General features: G+C 36.9%; 2 protein-coding genes across 2 annotated transcripts in view; one reads left to right on the top strand and one right to left on the bottom strand.

Moving 5' to 3' along the window:
- LOC139991183 (U-scoloptoxin(05)-Sm1a) overlaps positions 1-14,550 on the top strand; it is a 50,775-nt gene extending 36,225 nt beyond the window's left edge. The window contains exons 2-4 of the mRNA XM_072011104.1: positions 2,638-2,768; positions 11,294-11,351; positions 14,262-14,550. Coding sequence (XP_071867205.1) covers positions 2,638-2,768; positions 11,294-11,351; positions 14,262-14,389 — 317 coding nt within the window. The 3' untranslated portion in view covers positions 14,390-14,550. The remainder of the gene's footprint in view (positions 1-2,637; positions 2,769-11,293; positions 11,352-14,261) is intronic.
- The window catches only part of Mitofilin (inner membrane mitochondrial protein mitofilin), a 53,373-nt gene that overhangs the window by 2,333 nt on the left and 27,616 nt on the right, over positions 1-23,424 (bottom strand). The gene's annotated exons all lie outside the window — the stretch shown is intronic.

Consider the following 23,424-nt stretch of genomic DNA (forward strand, 5'->3'; position numbering starts at 1 on the left):
CTTTACCCATCCTTATTTGCCTATTTTTTACCCAGATTGTTTATTTTCTCCGAGCAAACGCCATTACGCGAGCCTTACGACGCGAATTTTGTCAAGTATCACCTAAAATAACATTGACAAAATTGACCCAGTCGATTCGAATTTTACGATTTATCGCGTATATCGCGTTCGAAACCAGAGGGATAGAAATCTTGAAAACGTACCTGCCAAGTTTACTCGATTATTTAGAAAGCGATACTTTTCGTTTCGTGGAAGATTTGTGGATCGATCGAATTTAGTTGCCCTACGTGTATACCTATTCTGTAGAAACAGCCACATATAGATACAACCGATCCAAGTGACTAGTTAGCAATACCATACTATAGATGCGAACCTTACGCGTTTCAATCAGTTTGTAATAACTGATTTATGATAGCCATAAATGTCATCTGTATCGCTGCGATTCCCATCGCTGCTTTAAATTAACAATTGTCGTTTTATTGTTATTATGATATATTAGTTACGAAATAACTCCAAATTTATCGGTATAAATATCTCTTGTGACAGCCGAGAATAAAGAAAGAGGATGATTTCCAGCGTTCTCAGAGTGCCATATATAGAAAAATTGGCACAGCAGAGGATATTTGTTCCGTCACCGAACGTTATCGTTCGCCAGTGTTTTCCAATTTCCAATCAAATATTTTTTGTATATATGCGGTGTATAGATATGGAAATGTAAGATCAAGGTTATAAAAGATTATGTTTCAAGGCAGAAGTTATTTGAAATTATTTAAGATAATAGATCATTTAAACGAACTAAAATTTGTAGAAATTCAACGTTGCAGTTGATCTTGTAACAAACGCTATTTTTGAAATATTCAAATTAGAAGCAGAATCTTACGATTAAGGTATATTCAATGTAAAAAGAAAAAGAAGAAGAAGAAGAAGAAGAAGAAGAAGAAAAAGAAGAAGAAGAAAAAGATAAAAACAGACATCTAATTAGGTCATAAAGGAGCAAATAAAACATAATAAAATAAATAAAGAGAATTTTGGTAATATTCGATCTTAGAATTAAATGCTTCGTAAGAAATGAGATGCGCTATTTGTCACATTTCTTCCGTTGTCTTCGATTAAAATATTATATAATAGAACAATAGCTTAGACGAAAACTCTTGGTAGCAACTGTAGATAGTTGGGCCTGTTTTAGGTCAGAATCTAGAAACTATCCTCGCCGGATACGTTAGCGGAAGTTTCGCGAATCTTCGAACATCGACGGGGTGGGCCGTGGGACGATAGAAACTTTCGAAACCCACTTGCACGGCCTGTATTGTTTCGTGGTTGTGTATCGTGTTCCTCTGGACGGGATAAGAACGCGTTTCCGCAGCTCCAACAACTTCCTACACGTTGAACGCGCGTCGACGCCTCGGAACGTCGGCGAACGGTTCTTTCCATTCTTACTCGAAACTTTTTCGTTTCAGAATGACTACTTTGAAGTTTTAAATTGTCCCAAGTTCGTTACACGGGAATAGAAGATATTTCCACTCTGTTATTTTCACGTTATTTTATATCTTTATCTTTCTTTCCATAGATTAAACTATCGACTCGTTTAGGTTCTCCGAGTGTCCAAATGTACGAATATTTTGAATTTGCGATGAAATTTTTATCAAATTGAAAGAATTTCGAACGAGTTTGCCAGTATCTTCTCCGATTTTGTCAGCTTGTCCGGTGCAACGTGGAGAATTCTACCGAATTCTGTCGCTGCCTCTCGGTGTTCCAAAGTTCAAAGCTCGTCATGGAGGCAGGTTGTAAAAGTTTCGCGGCCCCTTCGACTTCAAAGCGGAAACGGGTCTGTAATTTCTACTTTCGCAAGCAATCTTCCGTAGAACGGGTTACTCTAGACGACGCGACGCGACGTAGAAAGATGCGATACACTCGATTTACCGAGTTCGTGATTTAGTTCTATCGCATGCAGCTGCTTTGATCCTCCGTCGCGCTTGTACTAATTAAAAGATTCTAATTGTCCCGCATACCAATCGCGCACAAATTCGTAAATTCTTTGTCAAATGAGAAAAATGTCAAATTATGGCAATTATAGGTACGTACGTATTTAGTATCTTTAATGTATGTAGTTTTAAGTAATGTAGTTTTCTTTAATGTATTTTCTGCTCTTTTAACGTCTTTTCCAAGTTTAGTCGTCGTTTGTTATACTACTTTCCCCCACATTTTTCAAAGCCACTCTTATTATTTTATTACTCTTATTGTTCGTACTAGCATTCTTATCACAACTTGTGTGTTAAAATCATGTTGGAATTTTTGTTTCGAGGTTCGGTTCAACAACTTTGAAAATAGAACAATTTTTAGCCGATTCTGCTGTTACTATGTTACGTTTCTTTCAAATTTCTTATTAACAGACCCTTCAACATTTTTTAACTATGACAAATATAGGGAAATGAAGTATTGAATCAATTTCCCTATATGTATTTGCAATATTGTCATAGTAAGAATATCGTATTCGCTAACGATAGGATAATGGTAAATTTTCTTGTATAAATAATTTTAACCAGAGGTTTCACAGCATCAGCATTCATTTTATCAGTGTTACCATTGAACAAAGGATCGTTTGAAATTTATTTCACCAAAGAATTCGCATTGTTTCAGGGTTGACACACAGTCTCAAATGTTATAAATGCGGACAGTACAACGAGGGAGTCGGTAGCATCACACCGTGCATCAATTATACCGCTCACATGCATCTAAAGGAGTGTTTACCCACGGCCGAATGGTGCATTGTAAGTAAACATTTGTCTTATCTTCTATTCCAAACAGCGTTTAATTAAATTTGTTATTCATCGTCTAATAGAGAAGGGGAAAGGAACTGTTTTTTCTTCTTTTTTTCTTCTTCTTCTTCTTCTTCTTCTTCTTTTTTTCTTTTGGTAATGGGGAAAACTTGGAGGATTTGATGAATTTGAACGATGTCAATCAACCTACGCTAAAAACCGAAATTTAAGATCAACTTTCAATACATGTATATATAATACATATTTTGCTGTATGTTGTCATTTAGCGAGCAGCGAGCAAATTGCGAGCGACAAATTTTAGCAGCAGCTCGTAAATAGCGAACGACATTTGACCGCAATGGCAAGCTTGCTTATATGCTACATTTGTCATTCTCGTATGTTTCGGCTAGCTCGGGTTCCGAGTCAAGTGGACAATTCTGTGTATCGATTTATAAATTAAATATTACAACTCAAAGTTTGAGGTTTATAGAAAAGAAGAAAAAGAAAGGGAAATTATAGTTTCAAGAGACTTTCAATGAACTGAGAAAGCGAAGACCGAAGCGGGAAGTAGAACAGCGTACCGAGTCTCAAATCGCGATCGTTAATTGCGGATGATCGTGGTTGTTTCCAAGTCGTGGCTCTGTTTCGTGTTTTTGTCGAGGAACAAAGTGTCTCCAGACGCTGTACAAGTACAACGCTGTACAAAAAGTGCAGAGACGTTCTCTTTTTGTCGTTGCGAGGCTGAAAAACATTTCAACTTGTTTCTTAAGAAGCGCAGCTTGTGGAATTATTTCGAGATAATGGGAAATGTTTGATACAGTGAGAGAAATTTCACTACTTTCTTCTTGTATAATAAATTTCTTCGTTTCTATCAATATTTCATACTTTTGTCGATTAACAAACAAGTAGACGGTTATATTATTTATTTTATCCTCCCAGCCCAGAAATCCCGACTCGGTGTACACTTGTTCTAACTTTACGATAAATTGAACCAAAAAACTGTAATTGGAAATTGCTGTCGACACCATCTCTCGACTCAACGACCTCGAGACACTTAATCGAATCGCTTAATCTGTTTATCGTGTTCGGGCACATGTCTCACAATGGCAATCCTTGGCAGGATCGTCCTCGAAGGAGGTACAATCCTGGTGAATTAACGGGCCATCTCGTTCGACTCTATCAATTCCCAGTCGCGCACTGCCTTCCGGCTAGATCAGCGTCCCCGTAACTGCATTATCATATCATACCGTTGGATATTCTGACGTGGCCTTCGAATTACTGCCACCGGTGCGTTCGCCTGGTATTAATTAACATTTTGCGACAGCAACGGGATGACTGTCCGCCGTGTGAATAGATTTAGCCGATCTCCCATAGGACCGTCAGATCGTTTAGTTGCGCGATAGAATCGGCGATGAGTTACATTCGATTTGGAAAGCGGGATTTTCGTTGTTTGGGAATTCTGTTGCTACTTTGAGTGATTTGTTCTACGGTGGAGAGGACGAATAGATGGCTCTTTAAAAACGAAAACGGTAACAAGTTGCGAACGTTTCAGACCAGCTACACTCGATTTACATAGCTTCTCACTGTTTCGGTTGCGAGCCGTCCCATTTTCAAACTCTCTTTATTTGAAATTTTTCGGTCAAAAGGTTCTAATTAGAGATAGATCTCCGATTTGAGTAATCTCGCGTATTAAAATATTTCGAAATGACGCACAGTTAAGAAATATTCCAAATAAGAATTCGTTAATATTAACAAATATTTCATCTACACGATTTATCCGAATCAGAATTCTGCGAAATCGTAAAATCTAAGAATCTGTAAATTTCGGAGCTACGTATAAATCGTCGATACACGCGTTATTCGCAAATTACGATACTACCGTTTGGAAAGTATCGATCTGAATGGTAGGTAGCGAAATATAAATTTCGATGTTGATCCGATGTGATCTGATTGTCGCTGACAGTGATCGTACATACGAGTAAACCGCAGCCTGTATTCGCGTGTCGCAGATACCGACCGACTTTTATCCGGTCGAACAACGTGAAGAGGATCACGATGTATCGTGTAACCAAGAATCGATAGCAACGGTTCCCGACGGTAACGATTGAAAGAGCGTCGCACTTCTGCCGACTTCTGTCTGCTTCGTTCCCGATGGAACAAGGAAAACCAGGACAGACGGTCCTACGATAAAATACAACCAGATGGAACACCGACGCGTTAAACATCCATAAACGATTAACAATTCAATGGCAAATAAAGCGGGTAAAAGTAAATTTTCCAGATTGTCAACAGTTTGAAAATAAATAAACGGCGACCGCGTTTAATCAACGTGACCGTCGATTGCTTTCTTGAGCGATACAGCTGCTTTGCGGTGATACTGCAATCTCTGTCTATCCAAGCTCTAAATTCTCGATCAGACTCTAGCCGATATAGGAAACGATCAAAGTTTATATTAACGAATTGACAAAAGATATTGCTACAACTGTTGGCTTTTAAAAGAAGATGTTTAAAATGATTTGTCACCCGACAGAACGAGCACCTCTCAGTGACCAAGTTGTTTCCGAGCATTTATTCAACGATGTAAGATGTAAGAAATCCAACGAAACAAACGGTACAAGCAGATAGAATATGATTTGTACACTGAATACGATAAATTGAAAAGAGTGGAGCAAACAAGTAGAAAACTTTATTTGCTGGTACGACGGTCTGTTTGCGACGGCGTTCGGGAAGAAAAAGAGAAAAAGCAAGCAAGAAAAAAAGAGGCGATAGCGTATGAAAGCTACGTGCGGCGCGCTTTTCCAGTTTTTCCACGTTCCACTTCTCACGTTTTAATGCATAAAACATTTAGATCGCGTCACCTCGACGCGATCCGTTTGAAGGTCGGAAGAGCTTTTTGACAAGTTTTCTAACAAAAGAGGACCACGGACAGGGTCCGGCTCCGATCTGGATGGAGCCTTTTCTCCAAAAAAAAAAAAAAAAAAATTGATGCTCGTGTTAAAAGACAGACGGTAGAGGTGTCAGAGCAGCGATACTTTGTTCTTCTCAAATTTCCTCAAGGTCTTGTAAAAAGCCCTGAGATATCGCGTTTCGTTGTTTGTTAAGTAGAAAAAGCTTGTAGCCGTTAGAAAATGTCGGACGACGGCTACTTTGACCATATTGGGCACTCCAACGACTGTATCGATTCCACCACAAAAGAATCTGCTTTCTGTTGCCCCCAAATGTCTCCGTTGCTTGTGTTTCAAACGTATCCGTGTCAATCGTTCCCACCGGCAGACAAATGGCTCGTTGAAAGGCGAAACGATGTTTTCCTTCATTTTCCACCTCTGTACTACCTAACCTCAACCAGGATCGTACGATTCTTTCGTATTACTTACATCAGATGAAAGTATATCTCTATCCAACCTATATCGTTTGCCATCGTATCGTATCAAGCCTTCCGTTCGTAAAATTTCTTTACAGGCGAATATCATCAGGCGAATATCATTCGTTTAAATTCGATTCTCAGAAACTTGTTCTCTTCTAAAATAATCTACGATCCATAGCAGAGTCTTAAAATAAAACGAAGAAGTAACTTAAAATTAATGTTCAATAAAAACGAACATAATTGAAGTCGTGGTTGTCAAAAGAAAGCATGTTTAATTTTCACATTAGAATTCCCAAAGCTTATGTTTCTCATAACTTGTTAATTTTTATTCAGGAAACTTTGGCCAATCGATTCCGTCCCCCGAAAGCCCTTTTCATCCATCTTTCGACAACTTGTCTCTCGGAACGAAGATCGATGGATTAGACATGGACAATCAAGCACGTGGACTCTGGGAGCCACTTGCGTATTTCCAATGCTCGGCGTTAGACACCAGCGACACGATACGATACGATACGATACGATAAAACGTCCACTATACATCGACTTCGTTCAAAGTTTTTAACGACGAAACAAACGCGTGCTACGCGTTTTTATAATTACTGCCGTAAATTCTAAGCGCCAGTGCGTGTCCGCGCGCGCCTGTGTCTCCAACTTAATTTAATTTGTAATTATTACACGAATGAAAATTTAGTAGCAGTTCTTAATTTATATAGTGTTCCAAAGTACATTCACACGCGCGCGCACGCGCATATTCTTTTCATATTTCTTTTCACTAAATCATACGAATTATAGCTTTACATATGTGTACGGTATATTTATCGTATATTGCACTGTAGTTAAAGGGTTAAATGGAGCTGGAAATTAGGAAAAAGCAGACAGCTTCTCTACGAACGTTGTCGGTACGACAAGCACGGTTGTTCGATTCAAGACCAAAGCAACGTATTTACGTTTCCTCGCCCTTGTCCCCCATCCCCAACTGCTGATTTCGGTAGACATTGTTAGTATGCGTAGCGACGCGACACCAGCATTTCCTCTCCAGCCAGCACGCTTTAACCAGCAAACAGAGATGCTCGCAGTTCCGCGATGCAATTGGATCAGCGTGTACGTCGAAGTACAGTCTCCGGTTAAGAGGCGGAGAACCAGCCTTGTTGTCGATGAACGACGCTTCGAAACTTCGAGTTCGGTTAAACTTTGCTGGGACACATCTAAAACCCATCTTCCGAGATACGTAATTCTTTTTCTAACTAGAAAATTTTGCCGTGACAAGTTAAAAGAGGAGTAAAATATCTTGGGACAGTCCTTTAGTTTTTATTTCGCTTTTTAGAATTTCACTGGGTAAGAGATTATTCCAGCTACGTTTGTTCGTTTAATTTTTAATTCCTAGGAGTTGAGAATTTTCGATATCAAGGGTGGTTTTATTTTCAGCAATGCAATTATCGACCGTCTCGTGAATTTTACTACTACTGTTTCACTTCTTTTATTTCAGAAATATAGCTATAATTTTCGACTATTTAATAACCTAATCTTATCTCCTATGGAAATAGAATTTCGCTCTGATCTTACGACCAAGTATTACGCAAAAGTATTTTTCTAACATAGATACGTGACGTGTAAATTTTCAAATCGATTTCAAATTTTACCAATAAAATTACAACAGATGCCTCTAATAATTAATATATACTCTTATACGATATATGTATACGTACAATTTGTTTATCGTAACCGTTGAAATACTTTTATGAGTCAAAACCCTGCGTTTTTTCTACAAATAGCACTTTTATACAAATTTCTGTAAATCTGCCCAGCCTTGATTTCCAGCGGTATCGACGAATTTTACGTCGATGAAATTTGTCCATCTCTCACGAACGATCGGATATCTTTGAGCGGTATCAGGTCGCGGAACCGGTGTTAGGACTATCGACAGCCTGTTACCGCTGTCTGCCACTGTCAGTCATTAACTACTGGCGTGGACGAATATCGAGCCATCGTAAACTACTGTCAATCAGCGACATCCTGTTATACGTCGTTCGATCGCCGTGATTCGCGATATCTTGGTCGTTCCTTGAACGGTAAAAGGTATTCAACGGGTGACGCATCATCGGTTAGAAATGAAATTCGATAGAACGATGCAAAGGTAACGATACAATTGCAAACTTCAAAATATTATATTCAAAATTTAGGGGAAGATTTGTAGAATTTTTGTTGCGAAATAATTATTGCTGGGTTTAATTTGCGGGGAAAATTTGGTTTATCGATTCGATTTGGTAATCGAAGATTATTTGTTATTTTAACGACACTGAAAAAGTATCTTTTTTTTTACACGTATCTATTTCATACAATTTTAGTCTCTATTTCCCTTGTTTATTCTTATTTGTATTTGCAATAATGCATCCATCTACCCGAAGATTAATCTTAAATTAATCTGAATAACGATTTTTATAAACCTCGTTCCGCATCCAATTTCCATTCTATCAAAGCGAACACCGCCATGCTAGCTAACAGTGTGTCTCGATGATACGGATAAAAGGCGAGTTCAAGACGCTGCTGTTATATTAAACTCTATGCACAGCGTGTTTCCATTCCGCTAAAGCAACTCTAATTGGGACAAATTTCCCCTACTTTTCACAATTTTTACATTACAATTAATATTTATGAATCGACTTTCCAGCGAAATTTTTGGTAAATTCTTCGAAGGAAAAGAAGAAGAAGAAGAAGAAGCAGGTATATTTCGCGCCTAATACACGCGTCCATGTATTTCATTGGCCGGTAAGAGAGAATCTATAATAATCTGGAGTGTCGAATGCCACGCGGAAAATGCCGCAACGATAACCAGTCATACTCGATAATACGTTTACGTGCATTTGCCAGTGTTGTGTTATGTTATCTATCGGCGCAAACGACAGTCGATATTCGTGGTTGTTCGTAGCTCGTACTCCGGAATTATGCCTCGATCCACGATAAGTACGTACTTACGCGCGTGCAAAAGAAACAAAAGGAAAGAAAGAAAGGGCTTGTATCCGTCATTTTAGTCGTAATTTTGGATAGAAAATTTCAAAGTCTATCGTCATTAAGAAATTCATGTTAGACGAAAAATCAAACGTGAGAATCAAATAAAATTAAGAGCGGAAAAATTTCAAGGTTGAAACGATAAATATGACAAATATGAATACTGTTTATTTTAATTCTTAGACTCGTCCGTTTTTAGGACAATTTGAATAAAAAAAGAGCAAATATACTTAAATATACTATTCCCGTGTATATACATACGTATCAAAGTTTAAATTATTTAGAGTATCTAGAATTCATCTCCTGCAATGTCTTTTTCATTATTTTCGATGAAAAACTTGATCGATTGAATTTAAAAGTAGGGCTAGTATCGCGCGCGTGTGTTTTTTTTAAATGAAATCGAATTTTCCAGTACAGAGATTGGAAGAGGATTAACTCGTAATCGGTCGCCTCCGTGGAAAGGAGCACAATGAATTCGGTAAAATTTGAATTTATATTGGAGCCAGACTGGTCTGTGATTGTCTACCTGGGTTACTTACGATTAATTCCGTAATATTCTTGCTTCTCGCGCTGTATTTACCTATACATTATTCATGTCGACGACCAACCATCGGTCGTTGTAAAAAATATGACGCAAGTATGAAATTTCGGGATTTTCCATCGCGGTTTTTAGTAGCACATACGTATATTGATAAATTTTATTTTAACTGTGAGAAGTGTAGAAAATGTAGGTATGAAAGTTAAGATTGCTACTAATCGTAAGTTATTAAGTTATAGTTACTAATACATGATCAATTATCATTTTTATTCGTACAACAATCGTACAACGTTGGTAACTGTAACGATTTTATCTTAAGTTAATGACAAGTTTCATGTACACGTACCAGTTCCATTAACTTGTACGCCATTAATATATCGAGCGAAATTTGTATCCGCACGGACACGAGCGGCGTGTTTTAATTTAGCCACTAGTAAAACACAAATATAAATTTGTTGAAATTTTAATCACACGAACACGACCGAGTTGAAAGTTTCTATCCTCTTCCCGTAAAAATTAAACTCTTCCTTTCTCTCTCCTTTACCCCTCCTATACCGGCGTGCCATCTTCGCGCGAATTCGCCAAACATCTTTCCCCGGTAAATCGCTTTTCATATATCGGAATTTCTGAATGTCTACTTCTGTACATTTATCTGGATATCGACATTTTTATAGTTTTGGATATGTACCGTTGATTTGAATTTTTTTTTTTTTTTTTTTTTTTTATCATCGTAGACAGTAATAAGAAGAGACAGTGAATAAATCAACCGAGCACTTAAATATCGATTAATCGTTTCTCGATTCTGAAGTAACGTAAAAGACGATCTGTGTAGTAAAGTTTGGAAATAGTAAGGGTAATCCGTGCACCGTACTATAATTTCACATGAAAAAAGAGAACCAAGGAAATTACAGGTGGACTCGAGCGGAATAAGATTGCTGAAACGGAGTCAACGAGAATCGGCCACTTAATGAAAAAATAAAATGGGTATTTTTTCTGTATTATTACGAGTCGCTAAACTCGATTGATTTTTCGGCACGTCCTGTCGCGACGTTAAACCATATTTAACGCCAAATATTGATCTTCGTTCTTCATAGACCAAAATCTACGCGATAAATTTGAATCTCCGCTCTCCAAATGAAGAAACGACAGAAGATGCATATGTACATATATTGGGAAAAATTGTTCTAAACTTAACAATTTTCCCAACCACGATACCGAATAATCAACATATTTTTCATCAACACTTTCCACGCGAAAGCAAGATAGAAATTTCATACCATGGTTTATGATCGCTCTAACACACATCTGTCGTGTCGATCAGTCGTTTAGATGTCTCTTGATCATTTTTCCAATATACGGTTACATACACATACACATATACATAAGCCGCTATGCAAAAGGCTCGGTCCGTTTTTATCGATTTCGTAAATCGAAATATGGCTAGATAAATTATTTTAATCCTTTACACTTTTAAAACTTTTACAATACGATCATCTAATACAGTGCAATAAACAATTTTTATACCGTCAATCGCTATCCACTTCTCTATTCTTTATTTTCTAAAAAAGAAAAAAAAATCTTAAACTGTACAAAAGTAATTAATCGAGTAATTTGTCCTATTTCTTTCAGAAATATGTCAGCGAGGGCTCGACAGTTCGAGACTGCGTACCAGTGTGCACAGAGAAGGGTGAGTTGCATCGCCGTTACTAGTTTATCGCGATCTATTACTGCGATCCAATCGTAAGAAGAAAAGTCTTAGCTTTAACTTTAATACTAGAATTACCAATCTTTAACGCATACGTAAGTACTGCATGTTAGTCTATATTCCTAAGGATTATATGCTCGTTATTCAAGAATTCTTATCTCCTTTGAAATCTTAGATTAGAACGAACAGGACGTATAGCATCTTACAGTTAAATAAACGAAAGGTCCATAAATTTAACGTCGTACTAAAAATTTTACGTTTGTGATAATAACATTACATTTTTTCATTTATATCCATCTATCGAGTTTCTCAATCGCGTTAATCAATGTCTTTAATCTAACCAATTCTAACATTCGTGTTACCAATTTCTCCATTCTACTTACATCCATTATGCGATTTGTGCGATGTCATTCGTTATCGAGGCAAGAAGAGGCGAAAGTAGAAAGTTTGAAAATACCCGGCTGCTTCTCGAAATTGCTACAAATTCACATAATGTTTCTTATCGTAAAGATCCATCGTAAAGAATCGTTCGGAAATCGAACAAAAGTCGACTTGATTTTCCTTTTTCTTTTCTTTTTTCTTCTTTTTCTTTTCTTCTTTGTGGGCTCATGTATTTATTTATCGTTTAAAAGTCAGGATTTACAAACGTTTAAGTACTTTTCTTCGCATCTGAGAAAGGGACCGACATATCCTTGACTCATCGACACCGAGGTATATCTGGCTATCCGGCACATTTCTAGTGGACAAATCACGTTGTCTGCAGACAGTCTCGATACGTCTTTTGTCGACTGTTTTGTTGACGATATATGCAGACAGTGTCTGTCAGTGTAGACGAGGCTGAATCAACGAACGTATACGAGTGATGGATAAATTCTCAACGGAGAGGCCGCTAAATCGATTAATCTATCGTTAAAGAGTCGACCTTTTGAAACAGCTTTCCGGCAACGAAAATGAATCCCCGGGGACTTGCGAACTCGTCGCAACATTTTTATTCTCTGTTATCATTATTATTATTGTTGTTGTTGTTGTTGTTGTTGTTGTTGTTATTATTATTATTATTATTATTATTATTATTATTATTCCACGATATCGCAACGACGCGACGTATTCGTAACATTTTAAACGTATCGTATCATTGTATCGTATCAAATCGAAGCTCTAATAATTTTCAATCTATAGAGATTATCATTTATCGCAACAATGATGTTGCATAGAATAAAAGAAAATGTTCTAACGTGGACATATAACTAATCGATAAACGAACTTCAAACGAGTCTTGATCAGAATTCAAATCGATCGACCGCATCATTGAAAAAAATGCAATGGAAAGCAATAAGAATTAAAAGTCAGACAACTGGAGCAGTGGTCTCGAAAAGCATGGAATCGGCTATCGACGGGGTAAGTGACATTCACCCGTCAATATCCCAATAAAATAGAGCGTCGAATGTCTGCCAGGAAAAAGTTGAGCAGTTTTGGACATCTCGAACGAACGAGAGGAAAAGAGAAGCAAGTCGTTGGAAAAGATTCGAGTAACGCGATCAAGCGTAAATGAGACGATTTCAAATTGAAAGTCCGGCCTACACTTTTGTAAATTTGTAATCGGCTAGTTGTCTGGTTAGCTTCAAATATACAGCTTTATTTTCACCCCTTTCGCTACAATCTGTTTTATCCTGTACGTGTATTTTCGACTTTTATCTTAGTTTTTATTTTCAAGTTGGCAGAGGTTTAGTTGCGAAACAACAACTTTTCCGAATAGACTCTCGTATAATGCCGCGACCGCTCTTCGTCCTTCTCGTTCATCTACCTTTCACGGAAGAATTTTGACGAATTTTTGCGCCACTTTTACTACACTAAATGTCGTCGTCGATTTTTATTCTTGTTTACCAGCTGTGTTGGCGAAACGGCTGCCAGAAACAGTTCTCCCATACTCAGAACGGAAAACAAAGAATTCCTCGAATAGACAGAAGAACGCCATTTCAGATTTTCAATACGCTTCTCTTTTTCCTCTTCCTATCTTTTATTTCCGTCTATCTCCCGCCCCTTTTTCGTTTTTTTTTTCTTTTCTTTTCTTTACTTTTCTTTTCTTTTCTTTTCTTTTCTTTCCTTTTCTCTATAAATTGATATTCGTTGAGCTTTTCTCCACGATTCGATTGGAGTAAACGTTAAACGGAAATCCTTTCGTCGATGAACCTTCCTTCTTAACGAGGTCTTCTACCCCTCTTTTGTTTCAATAACTTTTCTCGTCCCTCTGGCCTACTTTTAACAAGTTTCTCATTTGCCTTACTTCTCAATGGCGGAGAGGGGGGAGAAAGGTTCTTTCATATTAGAAGAAATTGCCTTATTTTCTGGAGATGCGCGAACGCTTTCATTCACGAAACCGCTCCTTCTATTTCTTCCGTTACTGTACGCGCCTTTTACGATGGTTCGTGTTTCTGCTTTTTCGAATTTCATTCAATGGGAGAGGATTATTCGAACGATGATAAAAGCAGTGACTTTATCTAACAACCAACCATATTTAATCGCACTAGTCCAACGACTGATTTTATATTGGTTAATATCATGGTTAATGATATAAATTACACTGTGCTAACAATAAATATATTAATAACATCATTGTTCACTCCCTCCCTGCTCGATTGATAGTTTTTTATATTCTGGAATGTTACTATTCGTAGTAGAACAAAGGAAATTTAGTCTAATTATTGTAGCAAGCGTTCAGATAATTTCGTCTAAAATTCTCGAAAAAATATAGTCTAAAATTTTGAATTTAAAATCCGTGTGGTGTCCAATATTGCAAGATTCGATGATCGGGCAAAACAAACTAATTATTATGAAGCTCGATCGCCTGACGATTCTTGGAAATGGAATAAAGAATAAATCGTACTGTTTCAGAGGCCTGGAGCACGAGGACGTACTGCTGTCAGGAAGACGGTTGCAACTCAGCTCCATCGTTCGTATCTAACAGCTGCTTGACGATGCTTGCGATCACGATGGCGGCCCTCCTGATGCTTCGTGGCTAATACGTCGTTTCCGACGACCAAGAGACCGCGAATGGAAGCAACGGGATCCCTGTAACGCGAGAATCGCCGCGCTAACCGATTATCGTCGATTATTGTCCTGGCCCTCTTGCTGACTGGACGCCGATCAATCGATAGTCGTCGCCGATCGATCGGCAAAATAACCTATCACGTTCCTATCCTAATCGATTTTTCTTATCCCCGTTTCCTGTTTCGACGTAGACTTTCAACGTTGACTTTGATTCTGCACGTTGGATAATTTCTTACAATCCTCCCTCGCGAATGCAAAATATTTTCTGCTTCTTAGTAGCAACGACTTACTTCTCCATCTTGTTCTTCTTCTTCTTCTATAAATTGATTTTAGTCACGAGATTGGAACAATGATAATCATTTAGGATAATTTTATTTTATTTTTACACTCTTAAAAGAAGAGCATCATACCGAGCTTGTAGTTACCTTATTATACTTTTCCATTAATTCTCAACTATCGGTATACTGGAATAAAAATTGCCGACAAAGCAAGTTACTAAGATACTCCCTATAAGATAGAAAGTACTCTTATATTATATTTTAAGCGTTCTTGCATTTATTTCATCCTCTGAGGAGACAAAGTTAAATTTTAGTAGCAAGAAAGAAGAAACTCGGTCCCACCGGTGAATTTCCATCGATCAAGCCGAATATACATTATTTCAGTTTGGAGGAACGGCTGTAAATTCGGTTTCGGCTGTTCTTCCTCTTACGCTGATGCTCGCCTCCAACATCTTCGCCGATTTATTCCAAAACTTTCCATTCCATCGCTGTGTTTCCTTGATTTTCCGTTCGCGGTTGCGTCGCGTCACCATTACGAGCGTCGGATTTCTTCGGTCAGGCGTCCGCTCAAACTCCAGTTAAACCAATGAAATGGTATTCTTCGAGACTTTGTACATCGATATCTTATTCGTATTACGTACTCGTTTTGAACATTTCTTAGTATCGTGAAATAATTTTTCAACTTCTTAACTAATCAAATTAAGTTACCTCAAACTCACCATTTAAATTCACGATTCACGATTAAATATAATTTTTTTATTTATAGAATTTTCATTATTTAATCGACTAACCGTTATAGGTTTCATTTGGGGATTAAATCCCTCTATCGCATAGAAGACTTTTATTTTCCAAACAAAAAAGCGTATCGATCGAATCTATTGAAAATACAAATCTAATCCTGTTGATAGACCTAGAGCAAAGAATGAACCTAAATCTATAAAAAATAGCCTGAGAATATTGAAAATATTGTTTTTTATATACATGTATATGTACGTACGCATGTACGTATGTATGCAATTCATAAAATAAAATAATACAATAAAATAATACAATAATCTTAAAAAAGAAGTTGTTTATCACTACCGTACATCGATATAACGTTTCATTTTTGTTAAACATGAAAAAGATAAATTATACCACGTTTACACTTGCATCGGATAAAGCCGCCTTATTAAATTAAATGTTTACATTGTATTTGATTTATCTAATCTCTGCAGATATTATAATTTATAATTATTCATCGTTCAGTTTTTTACTTCGACTTTTAGTAGTTTTTCTTTTTCATCGTATGTCGATTACGAGGCTCGAAGAGTACGGTAGATCTCTCTGTCGAAAGTGAATTTTACTCGGCATTCTGTATTTAACAAGAACGATGATCTTTTTTTCATTTTCAATGAAAAATTACTCCCTCTCCGTATTCTTTGTTCGCCGCGAAGCCTTACTTCTCCGCTTCTCGCCTTAAAAGACTTTTCCCTTGGTTCTCGATAATCGATTTTCCATTTCTTCATTCCCTCAGAATCCTGCTCATTTTACGAATCGGTTTTCCATTTGGCTCCTCAACTTCTTCCATTTACCAAGCTTATTCTTCCACATTTTCCGTCGTAACGGCTGCTTTTTTGTTTCTTCGCTGAACCTTTCCCGATACCCCGAAGTATGTTCTTCGAGTCGCTCCTTCCAATCTTCCATAGGACGTTCGTCCTATCCTTTTTCTCAACGAGACAAACAAATAAATAAAATAAATAAAATAAAGCGAAACGGAAGGGGGACAAAAATATAAAATAAAACACGAACAAAAGAAATATTAAGCTAAATACAACCGCGACGGCTGTCGATTCCAGTCGAGCAAGGATGGTCACCGTGATCTCGAGGTAAAATATGTCGGACCAGAAGAAACTCGTGCCCGTGATCTCGATGGCGAATGAGCGTCAAACGTGAAATTGGAAACAGAAAAGAACACAGCGCGAAGACAAAGGGATTCCCAAAGTGGCTGGATCGTTCGTGGTCGATCCATCTTTCTATAGATCGTAAGATTTAAGAACGAGAAAAGGTCGACGGTTTGCGGGTAAACGACGCGATAAAAGTTGAAAGAGGAGAAAGATAGGAACCGCGGAAAAAGAGAAATTGAACCCGCGTGAATATACATACAATGTATATTATGTAACCTACATACAGACAACAGTTTAACGAGGAACAGTGAGGATAATAATGATAACGTTATTATTATTATGGATTATTACTGCTATTATTATTATTGATTTATTATTATTATTATCGTGAATTATTATTACTATATTGCTACTAATTACTACTAATCACTACTATTACGATTAACTATTACCATTACTAAAGATTAACGACACTAAACAGGCAACATTACACCTATTATACATAAACTGAATTATGCATATATGTATGTGTGTGTGTGTATATATATATATATATATACATACATACGTACACATATATACATAAAGGAGATAAAGACCGATAGGCAGCGAAATTGAGTGGAAAGTTTGTCGATTATTACTACTACCGTATTGTAACTTGTAACCGCTTTGAAGTAGCCTTAATAATTGTAATTAACGAACGCACGCGTGAGATATTAAAACAAACTGCGTGTAAGTTATTGGTTAGCGTGAGGAGACAGCGCATTGCCCCGTTTCGATTCTCTCTACATCGTATCTTTCTTTCTTTCTTCTATTCTTCTTCTTCTTTTCCTTTCTTGTTAAATTAAATCTACCAGAAAATCACCCTGCAGAATCTCGTGAGATTTTAAATTCAAGGAATAACTTCTCAATCAACAGTTTCAATTTTTCCACAATTTTCTATTTTCATATTGCCCGCAGGGTCTATCGATTAACAGATCATTCGTCTAACAATGAATCGACGAATTACGAGAGTAGCGATTGTCGCACGAGGTAATTTTCAGTTTCATTCTACCATCGAAGCACCCGATCACATGCCCAATGCTCTCTCTCTCTCTCTCTCTCTCTCTCTCTCACTCTCTCTCTAGGTTTTACAAATTTAAATCAAATTAAAAAAAGAATAAATTTTCCTTCTCTATCAAGTTCTTCTTTTTTTTTTTTTTTTTATTAAATGGTAAACCGTCGTGCTCGCGAGTTTTTAATAATTTTACAAATTAAGTAAGGAACAAAGTGCCACTTATTTTCAATTGTCATCATTTTTAAAACACAGAATTCGGTCAAATGATCGAGATCGAAACGAGCGCATCCGTTCTCTTCTCTCCACTGACCAGCGTCTGAAAATTCCTAAACAGTATGAACGTAGTACTATTCATAGTAGTACTATTAGCCGGTAAGAGTAAGCCAAGCGAGTCACAAAACTGTAGAGGAAATGGTAATCTACCAGTTTCGCGAACGAGTGCAAAGAAAAATTAAAAAATCTAAAAAAAAAAAAAAAAAAAAATCACGAACGTAGCGCGTCAGAAATTTACTAGCGATTACATATCTGTTCTTCTGAAATTAGGCCAAGAGACGATTTATCTAAAGCGAGACTTAGCTCGAGTCTAGCGTAAACGATACTTAACGCTTAATCTGTTTCCCGTCATGGATGTCGACCGATCGATTATCGTTGTTGTTATTGTTGGGCGAATGTTTCGAGGTAGATATAGCAACGTGAGACTGTGAAGCGTAAAGTAAATATTTAAATTATTCGATTTCTTTAGGAAGATAACGCAAGTGAGCCGATTTATCTAGTCGCGGGTTTTTGATGAAACGTTATTTCATTCACGACGCGAAAGATAGATTAAGTTTGGGTTTGGTACTACCATTATGTGCTGCAATGGAAATTTGTGAATTTGAATAGATAATGGATATAACGGAGAAGTAGTATAACATGTACACGACAAAAAGAACCAAAGGTGGAAAAGTTAGCGCAGAATGGAATGGAATTTGAAATAAAAATTTCTCGTCTGACGAGATCCAATGATAGTGATATCAGTATTGGAAATTTGTCAAGTCACGATATCATGCGATATGGTACAAATGTTAGGAATTTGTCAAACGTTGTCACGTCGCAATATTCGTCATTCTTCCGATATTCGCGCCATATCCTTCTGCCCAACTATTCTTATATATACATAGTTAATTATATACATACATGTATATAATTAATATTCTGGTACTTAGAATTAGTCTAACGAAAGGCACGGTCACGAATTGAACTTAACAACGACACGACGACACGAACCACTCGTTGAAGCTTCCACTGTTTAAATCCGATAGCAATAAGGCGCTTCAGGCTTGAAATACGAAAAGCTACACGAGTTATCGATTTGATAATTAATTAAGAAAGATGTTTCGTCAGAGACGCAAGAGAAATTCGAGTACGAATATCCTAATTCAATGATATTTTGAAGTAAAGAAAGAATGTTCGCATTACGGCCACAATCGTCGTGGATTACCAGTTCAAGCATCGCTTACACTTTATCCATGTATTTTTATAACGCAAAGTGATGTTACGCGTAGATTCACGATCGTTGTGGCTCAACTTCCACCATCTTCCACGCGGACGTATGATACACGCGTGCATGATAATCGAACTTGACCCTTTCATAGGTGGCGAAAATAGTTGAAAATAAATTTCCCTCTTCCTCCTATGCTGCTAAACCAAATGCCTAAACCATCGTAGAAAACGGAAAATCAAATTATAGTATAAATATGAATTTAAATAAAATATATTCGGCACAGCCGATGATATTTACCATCCTTGTTTCTAACGGATGGTACGAAGGAACCTTATTCGTAAGCAATGGTAGAAAAAAAGAGAGATAAATCAATGAAAACAAACATAGAATGTATTTTATTGAATACGATGCTTGGTACTGAAATTGTTGCTTTCTTACGAAAATTAGTAGAGTCGAAGAAAATTTTGTGCCGACGAAAGGGTTAAGAGAAATCAAAAGTAGTAGAAAAAAAACATAGATTTTTAATGATCTCTACCTCGAATCATTTCGTATTGTTATACGTATACAATAGAGAAAGGATTGTGAGAAGGAAAGGACGGAATGAGTCATTGAAGAAGAGAAGAGAGAACGATAACGATTAAATGCTTTCGAACAATAAATTAACGAGTTGCGACGCCATATCACGATAATTCTAGGCGACTTCTTTAGCGTGTAAGATTTTATTATATCCAACGAGGGAGTCTCTGTAACGATAATAAATCTAACATCGTTCCAAGCTCTTAATAAGTAATAAGGCAGAGGTCAACGAGTAGACGAGAATAAAGAACGGAGTAAACGAGAAATTAGAAAAAAAAAAGACAAGCCTGCGCCTGAAATCGAGGAAACGCGTGTCGCGCAAACGAAGACCGACGTGCGCACGTGGACACTAGATTTTCGCGAGAAAAAGTTGTTTAGGGCTGCGAGTATAGATGTTACGACGTTTCAACGTACAGCAGCGTGACATTTTACATTCGCTTCCAGCACTGTTTTGATAGGTACGTTATTAAAGAGGTTCGTGAGAGATAAAAACCGATAAAAAAAGAAAAAAAAAAACATACGTCTAAATAAGACAATTGTCCTTTCTTACTTCCTATTTTTTCGTTCCTTAATTTAGAGAGTATGCGCAAAGAGGAGGGACGAAGGGAAATGCAAGATCAGAGGGTTAGAAAGTTAAGGAGAGTTGCGCAAAACTTTATTCGTTCGCTTCGATGAATGAATAAGCTCGTACTATCGTCTTCTCTTTTTTCTTCCTGTAATGATTTAGAAAGTTGGTGGTAAGAGACGAAGTAGAGCGTGAGACTAGAAAGCGAAAAGTATATCGTTTGTTCTTTACGGTGAATGATAAATGCTTACCAGTGTACCAATAATTCCGTGCATTCCGACGATTTATTATTTAAAGCGATGTGCGATTTATGCGGCGGTGGCTTCGAGTGGAAGAATTTCATTCTTGCGTTATTTTTCATTTTATTAATTATCGTGGAAGGATTTGACAGTCTTCGAAGTTTTGAAACGAAAGAGCAAAAGAGTCAAAAGTGGTCGTCAAAAGTAGTCAAAAGTGGAAAGAGCAAAGTGGTCAAGCTGGCTCGTCGAATGGATATATACAGGATGTTCGGCTGCAGATGTAACGAAATTTAAGGAGTGACTCTTGAAGTTAAAATAAAATGAATGTCGAGAATAGAAACACTGCGTTTCCGGCTTTGTTTTCTAGTTACGGACAATGAAAAATCAAGCGAAATATGCCTGCGCGCGTGCAAATCTCCTTACACGAACGAAATTAGGTGATCAGCCTAAGTCGAAGGATACACGAGCAACAGCTTAGTTCGTACAAATGAAAGAGACCATTTGCCTACTCGCGTTAAAACCCAATTGACATCATATCGAAAATTTTCCACAGAGTAGAAAGGACTAACGTTTTCTCGGATTCTTTGCTTCCGTAAATATGATAAGTAACAAGTATAAATATAGTAGCAGGTATAAACGATGTTTATACAAATTTTACGCATGTACCGCGATCGTCCCGGCCGCGGCTGATCACACAACGATCGTATCAAGGATAACGATCGTTTTATATTCATTATATTATTTATATTATTATAAATTAGCTGCACACACTACACACCCATATTGCACGATAATTCGTTGCAATGAAATAACACTTGGTATCTGCCTTCTCTATGGAAATACATAGTTTGGTCGACTACAGCTGCTGGTTCGCAAACCTCGACGCAAGGAACGAGGTAGAAGTAGAAGCTCGACCAACCGCACACTTTTCACGAGCTTCCGGTAAACCGCGTACTCGCGGTCGAGATTTCTGCCAATTACAAGACCGCATCGAGTGCTTGATTAAATTTGTAGAAACGTACCACCGCCAACACAAAAACGTGTAACTATATGTTAAAAGCAGAGAACTGTGTCGCGGAGGAATCATCCGTTGGGTAGCTGGTCTCAATCATTTCAAAGAATATGCTTTTTACAATTACGTAGCCTTTATCTAGTCATTGTAGAAATTACGTGATAGAGTAAGGACAAGATTGGATTTCGTGTAGAAGGTCGGAGTATAGAACAGCTGTTGTACTTATGTATATTGTATTTCAGTGATTCAAGTACCAAGGTGCAAGTAGATATTATTATTATTATTATCATTATCATTATCATTATCATTATTATTATTATTATTATTATTATTATTAGGATTAGGATTCGTTTCCTTTAGGATTAGTTTCGAACCTTCCGGGACTATTTGCAACAAAAGAAAGAAATAACAAAAGATAATAACGATACAAGTTTTAAGTACATTGCGACTAGAATGGAAAAACGACGCCGATCCGAACTTTTTAGTCGTTATAGAAGCACTTTGAGAGATACACAGAGATACAGCCAAGTACGATCAAACCATAACCAAGTATGTTGAAATATTCAATAAATATGTATACTTTAACCATTTATCAAAGTTATTTAGCCGATATTTTTTAAACGCATATCCTATATCGAGTAATAAATATATACACTTATTAAATTGTCCGCTTGTACTCTAGCTTTAACAAAATAAGTCGTTTATTTGCGCTATCGTGCAACAGATTCCCGTCCGTTTTATTGTAAATCCTGTTAAACGTTTCATATTGCAACGCACCTTTTCCTTCTTAAACGGTGGATTTGTCGAGCACAGACTGAAAACATAGAAAATCAGAATGGAAATGATATTATATATTGTAAATACTTTATATTCAAATACTTGCATCGGCACTTGAAAGAGATTCTCAGAGTTTGTTTAAAAACGGCTGCATATCTAGGTGCAGTTTTTCGAAATTCAACCGTGTTACGTTATTTATTTTAGAATTTGTACGCTCTGTTGTCACAAACGATCTCACAGAGCGTACCGATTCTTTAATAAGTGTCGTCAACGATTACCACCCCCTGTGGATTAATCACAACCATGAACTTTGACAAAGAACGAGTCCCAAAGGATTCAAAGCAAGAAGATGATTCTCTTCTACGATATATATATGCATATATAGATATGAGGATACACACACATTTTTAGTTTATAGAATTTGTTTCGATAAACGATTAAATAATAAAGCGACTATTAAGAAACGGAATCGTTTTATCTTTCTACCTCGTAGATAATTCCAGATATAAATGTATAGATGTTTCGGAAACAAAATCTAGGGTGTCTAAAAAAAAAAAAAAGATTACGATTCAAAATCCAATATATCAGATATTAGATACCTACTGCGTATATTAGATTAAAAGAAGCCAGCTTATGACACCGAGAAAGTTTAAGCGCGTGATGACGTAAATAGATAGACAAACAACCTCAAAAGCCAACCGCAAGTTGTCTGTTCATCTTGGATTTGGCAAGTAGCGATTAGGCACATTAGGCGAATCACGCTTATACATCGCAAACAATAAGCTTCCACTGCAGAATATCCTAGATCTTTTTTTCATCCGAGTTTCGTGTATTCGAGCTCCAGAAGTATTTATCTTGAATTATTTGAAATTTCAATTGAATTTTATAAGTTTAAGATTTAATCTTTATTTCCGATCCTCTTCTTATAATCAACGTCAACGTCAACGTCAACGTCAACATCAACGTCATCAACGGATAAGAATGTTATGTTTATTATTTCATATTTAAATCTGAAAACTGGCATTAAAGCTACATAGTTTCAATTCCAACTTACGTACGTAGAATCTCTATTTATTTTATACATCTGTTTCCTTCGTTCGTATCGCAATTTATCATATAAACTCGATAATCGTA

The sequence above is a fragment of the Bombus fervidus genome, chromosome 9 (assembly GCF_041682495.2).
Source record: "Bombus fervidus isolate BK054 chromosome 9, iyBomFerv1, whole genome shotgun sequence".
Taxonomy (NCBI): Eukaryota; Metazoa; Arthropoda; class Insecta; order Hymenoptera; family Apidae; genus Bombus; species Bombus fervidus.